This window comes from Canis lupus, chromosome 6, assembly GCF_003254725.2.
Source record: "Canis lupus dingo isolate Sandy chromosome 6, ASM325472v2, whole genome shotgun sequence".
NCBI classification, from domain to species: Eukaryota; Metazoa; Chordata; class Mammalia; order Carnivora; family Canidae; genus Canis; species Canis lupus.
Window position 1 is genome coordinate 55,568,909 of NC_064248.1, and position 6,213 is coordinate 55,575,121.

The following is a 6,213-nucleotide window of genomic DNA, read 5'->3' on the forward strand; positions in this document are numbered from 1 at the left end:
CCACAGTCTGGGTTCAAGCTAGAAAGCTTCAGGCCCGTCTCTGGTATGTCCTCCATTCAGTTGGCAAAGTGGGACAAGCCCATAAGACACCACATGGTCAGTCTCAGTCTGAAAGATTCTGCTGGTAGGGCGTAAGGGGACTGATTTCTAAGTAGGGAGGCAGCAGGTACAGGGAAGGTGGGATAAGCAAGCAGGGGGCCCTCTAAGAGTTCCCATCACTGTACTGCTCTTTTAACCATTTCATATGCTGAGGAGTCACTGAAGTTTGAAAAACTCTGCCAGGGAAGAAATGTGTAGAATTTTAGGGAGAACAGCAACTTGCACCTGGTGCAATGCTCTTTAGTGACAGAGAGAAAAAGGTGGTGCTGTCTCTAGACCCTCTAGATTCACAGTAGAAAATCATGAGCAGGTTTGGAAAAAGAAATTCTCTTCTTCGGACTGAGGTTCAATAAAAGAACACATCTCTTTCTCTGGAGACTGGCTTTTTTCACTTGCAAGGTTGACACTGGCAGGTCCACCATCTGGGGGGAAATATATTTTCTTATAGTGGGCTGAACTGGGAGGCAAGTTGCAGAGCAATCTCATGCTTCTAGCTATATGGGCAGAGTTGCAATCCTCCCACACTGCAGACTCCTGAGGATGGGCTAGGTGTCGATTTTGCTGGAGGAGACTTAAGAAGGGCTCATAGTTCCCATCACGCTGGGGCTCTGGGACCACGTGCCCACTGGAGTAGGCCTGAGAGTAACCAGGCTCTGAGGAGCTGGGGCTGGCTAGGGAGGGGTAATGCCACTACTCGTCAGACTCAACAGGGGTCTCCCCGCCAGGGACGCTGGGTACTGATCCATAGTCATGAGACTGGGCCCATTCAAGCTGTAGTTGCTTGGTTGACACCATATGCAAAAGTTGCTTCTGGCTCTAGCTCTGGCTCTGGCTCTGGCTCTGTCCACTGAGACAAGAAACACCACTGGTTTGGAGGCATGTCATTCCTCAGGATCACGCCTGCACCCTGGCTCAAGGGGCTCAATCCCTTGGGGCTCCTGACACTGCTCAGAGCTCTGGAGAAGAGTTTGTCCACTAAGCTGCCGATGTCTCCTTGGAAATAGGTGAACAAGACACACTGGGGGTTCCACTCAGTCTTTAGATGTCTCTGCAGCTGGATATTGGTCTTCTCCATTTTTTCCATTGTGAGCGACATAGGTAGGTGATAGCTTAATTCCTGACCATCAACTGAGACAGCCAAGATACCACAGCTGAGCAAAGGCGAATAGTACTGGTCAGAGTTGCCTGGCCCCCTTTGGAGGAGCTCAGTGCTTGCGGAAGCAAGTGCTGGGGATTTTGTATCCTTCCCTCGCTGGTTGTTACAATTAAATGAGATAACGCATTAAAAAGATCAGCAAAGTTCCTAGCATTAGGAAAAAAACAAAATAAAAAACTAGCTCTGTTATTTTTGAATCAGTCACAAAACAGACAGTGAGGGATCTGGTGTTCAGATAAAAATGTGATGGGAAAAGAAGGGCCAACATAGGAAACCAAGAGGATTCAACACTCAAGGAGTCATTGCCTAAGGGATGGCGGCTTCCATGAGAATCACAGTTTGAGGGGGCATTTTCTAGAATAGAGGTTGCTGTTCTGGAAAGACAAAACAACAAATGTCTACAAGGATGAAGAAGCAACAAACACAGTAATTGAGTCCATGTTACTGTGGGTCTAAACCATATGTTCTCAATTACTGTATTCTCCTATTTTAAGATTTTAATTAGGACATTACAATCAATAAAATCAAACACACAATAAAGTGTATGAAGATAATTAACAAATAGATTTGTTGAAATAATTCCATAATTAAATACTGTATGTACTTATGTTTCAAAGAGTTTTCATAGTCTAACAAAACTTGCCCTTTAGTTTATAAAAACAATAAAAAGCTCATGCCCTGTTCTTTCACCTTCTCTGTTATTTTCCCTTCTAAGGAAAACTGCATCATATTCACCTTAGAACCCACAGACATACAGACACTCAGTAAGTGTGTATTTAGTAAACCCAAAATGTCTTCCAGAAAACCCTATTTCTGGATATAATACCTCAAAATGCAGCCAGCACAGAAAGATGTAAAGAGATAAGCAAATAGTATAATAGAATCTAATACTACTTAGCAATTAAAAGTAAATACTACTCATGCAAGTGACATAAATGAATTTCAAAAACATTACCAAAAAATCATTATGATTCTATTCTTGAAAAAAGAAAATTGTAGGGTCAGAATCAGTGTTACACACAAGGGATGGAAGAAAGTGATTAATTACAAAGAGACATGAAGAAACTTTGGGATGATGGAAATGTTCTATATATTTTTTAAATTAAGTTTTAAAGTTTAATTCCAGTATATTTAACATACAGTGTTATATTAGTTTCAGGTGTACAATATAGTGGTTCATCATCATGGTAAATGTACTCATCATGGTAAATGTACTCCTTTTTTTTTTTTTTTTATTTATGATAGTCACACAGAGAGAGAGAGAGAGAGGCAGAGACATAGGCAGAGGGAGAAGCAGGCTCCATGCACCGGGAGCCTGATGTGGGATTCGATCCCAGGTCTCCAGGATCGCGCCCTGGGCCAAAGGCAGGCGCCAAACCGCTGCGCCACCCAGGGATCCCTAAATGTACTCTTTAATCCCCTTCCCTTATGTCATCCATCTTCCTTCCACCTCCACTCTGATAACCATCAGCTTGTTCTCTACAGTTAAGTCTGTTTATTGATCTCCCTCCACCCTCCTCTGGAAATGTTCTATATCTTGACTGTGGTGGTGGTTATATGACTATATACTTTTGTCAAAATTCATAGAACTATATATGTAAAGGGGTGAATTTTTTACCTTACCTAAATTTTGCCTCAATAAATCTGACTAAAAAAGAAAAAAGAAAAAAACCCCAACCAAACAAGATTCATCTATATGCTGCATACAAGAGACTCACTTCAGATATAATGACACACAGAGACTGGAAATGAAGAGATAAAAAAGATATTTCATGTATATGGAAGCCAAAAGAAAGCTGGGGTATCTGTACTTATATCAGACAAAATAGACTTTAAAACAAAAACTGAATAAGAGGGAGAAAATGCATTACATAAAGATAAAAGGATCAATCCAACAAGAGAATATAACATTTGTACATATCTATGCACCCAATATAGGAGCTCTAAATATATAGAGCAAATATTAACACACCTAAAGGGAGAAATAGATAGCAATACAATAATAGTAAGGTACTTTAATACCCTACCATTATCAATGGATAGATCACCCAGACAGAAAAATCAATAAGGAAAATATTGGCTTTAAATGACACGTCAGACCAGATGGACTTAATAGATATATACAGAACATTCCAACCAAAAGCACTAGAATACACAGTCTTCTCAAGTGCACATGGAATGTTCTCTAGGATAAATCACAAGTTAGGCCACAAAACAAGTTTTAAGAAATTTAACAACATTGAAATAATATCAAATATATTTTCTGACCATGGTGGTATGAAACTAGAAGTCAATTACAAAGAGAAAACTGGGAAGTTCACAATTATGTGGAAATTAAACAACATGATACTGAACAATAAATGGGTCAATGAAGATAACAAAAAAGAAAGGGCACCTAGGTGGCTCACTGGCTGAGCATCTGCCTTTGGCTCAGGTCGTGGTCCTGGGGTCCTGGGATCAAGTTCTGTGTCAGGCTCCTCACAGGGAGCCTGCTTCTCCATCAGTGTCTCTGCCACTCTTTCTGTGTCTCTCATGAATAAATAAGTAAAATCTTTTTTAAAAAATGACAAAAGAGAAATTTTATTTTTTTTTAAGATTCTATTTATTTACTCATGAGAGACACAGAAAGAGAGAGTCAGAGACATAGGCAGAGGGAGAAGCAGGCTCCAAGCAGGGAGCCCGTTGTGGGACTCCATCTCAGTACTCCAGGATTATGCCCTGAGCCAAACACAGATGTGCTTTTTTTTTTTTTTTTTAATTTATGATAGTCACACACACACACACACAGAGAGAGAGAGAGAGAGAGAGAGAGAGGCAGAGACACAGGCAGAGGGAGAAGCAGGCTCCATGCACGGGGAGCCGACGTGGGATTCGATCCCAGGTCTCCAGGATCGCGCACCTGGGCCAAAGGCAGGCGCCAAACCGCTGCGCCACCCAGGGATCCCCCCAAACACAGATGTGCTTAACCACTGAACTACCCAGAGATCTCCAAAAGAGAAATTTTATTTATTTATTTTTAAAATATTTTATTTATTTATTTATTCATGGGAGAGAGAGAGAGAGAGAGAGAGAGAGAGAGAGAGGCAGAGGGAGAAGCAGGCTCCACACAGGGAGACTGATGTGAGACTTGATCCAGGGACTCCAGGATCATGCCCTGGGCCAAAGGCAGGCGCTAAACCGCTAAGCCACCCAGATGTCCTCCAAAGAGAAATTTTAAAGATACATTGAGACAAATGAAAATGGAAATACAACATACCAAAACATATGGGATGTAACAAAAGCAGCTCTAAGAGGGAAGTTCATAGCAATAAATACCTACCTCAAGAAATAAGAAAAATCTCAAGAAAAAAAAAAATAAGCCTAATTTGCTCCTCAAGAAACTAGAAAAAGAACAAATGATGCCCAAGGAAAGAAGGAAAGAATAACAGAATAACAAAGATAAGAGCAGAAATAAATGAAATACTAAAAAACAAACAAACAAACAAAACAAAACAAAAAAGAAAACAAAAAAACAAAACAAAACACAATAGAACAGATCAAAGAAACCAGGAGCTGGTTCCTTGGAAAGATAATCAAAGCCAACAAACTTTTGGCTAAACTCACAAAAAAGGAAAGAAAAAAGAGGACTCAAAGTGAAATCATTTGTGAAAGAGGAGATGTTACAATAGAAACCACAGAAGTACAAAGGATCATAAGAGGACCAAAAGATCATAATAATGAACAATTTTACACCAACAAATTAGACTACCTAAAATAAATGGATAAATTCATAGAAACATACAACTTTCCAACACTGAATCATGAAGAAATAGAAAATCTAAACAGACTGACTACTAATAGAATATTATTATTATTATTATTTTTAAAGATTTTACCTATTTATTCATGACAGACACAGAGAGAGAGGCAGAGACACAGGCAGAGGGAGAAGCAGGCTCCATGCAGGGAGCCTGACGTGGGACTCAATCCCGGGTCTCCAGGATTACACCCTGGGCTGAAGGCAGTGCTAAACTGCTGGACCACTGGGGCTGCCCTAGACCACTGGGGCTGCCCCTAATAGAAGATTATATCAATAATCAAAAACCGCTCAAAAAATGAAAGTCAGGGTCAGACAGCTTCACAGGTGAATTCTACCAATGAAAAAGAAGAACTAATATTAATTTTTCTCAAACTCTTCCAAAAAACAGAAGATGAAGGAATACTTCCAAACTCATTTTAGGAAGTCAGCATTACCCTGATACTAAAACTAGATGAGGGCACCATAAGACAAGAAAATTACAGGCCACCAGTGAAAGACAAATACTTTATGATTTCACTCATATGTGGAATTTAAGAAACAAACAAACAAAAATGAGCAAAAGGAAAAGAGAGAGAGAGAGATAAGCCAAGAAACAGATTCATAATTACAGAGAGAAAACTGATGGTTACCAGGAAGAAGGGGGGTGGGGAAGGGTTAAATAGGTGGTGGGGATTAAGGAGTGCACTTGTCATGAGCATCAGATGATGAATGGAACTGTTAAATCACTATATTGTACACCTGAAACTAATATAACACTGTACGTTAACTAACTGGAATTAAATTAAAAACTTTATGAAAAAGAAAATTATTGGCCAATAGTCCTGGTGAGCAAAAGATGTGAAATCCTCAACAAGATATTAGTAAACCAAATTAAAGAACACATTAAAGGGACCATTTGTAGGCAGCCCGGGTGGCTCAGCGGTTTAGCACTGCTTTCAGGCCAGGGCGTGATCCTGGAGACCCGGGATTGAGTCCCACATCTGGCTCCCTGCATGGAGCCTGCTTCTCCTTCTGCCCGTGTCTCTGCCTCTCTCCTCTCTCTGTATTCTCATGAATAAATAAATAAAATCTTTAAAAAAAAAAAAAAGGAAAAAAATACCATTCATCAAAAATAGATAAATAAATAAATAAATAAATAAAAAGGATCATTCATCATAAT

At 39.9% G+C, this 6,213-nt stretch overlaps 1 protein-coding gene across 1 annotated transcript; it reads right to left on the minus strand.

The window, feature by feature from the left end:
* Positions 1-399: 399 nt before the first annotated feature.
* LOC112679169 (transcription cofactor vestigial-like protein 1) lies at positions 400-1,195 on the minus strand. The gene is made up of 2 exons (XM_035718197.1): positions 892-1,195; positions 400-770 (listed from the first exon to the last, which is right to left on the minus strand). Exons 1-2 carry the CDS (start codon positions 1,193-1,195, stop codon positions 400-402), a joined length of 675 nt encoding a protein of 224 aa, XP_035574090.1.
* Positions 1,196-6,213: the final 5,018 nt, after the last annotated feature.

Excerpts from the sequence above, each read along its gene's own strand:
- LOC112679169 (XM_035718197.1), bottom strand. The coding sequence starts at position 1,195 with ATGTCGCTCACAATGGAAAAAATGGAGAAGACCAATATCCAGCTGCAG. Across the intron at positions 771-891 it reads AGAAGCAACTTTTGCATATG|CCAGCCCCAGCTCCTCAGAG; the intron begins GTGTCAACCAAG and ends ACCCCTCCCTAG.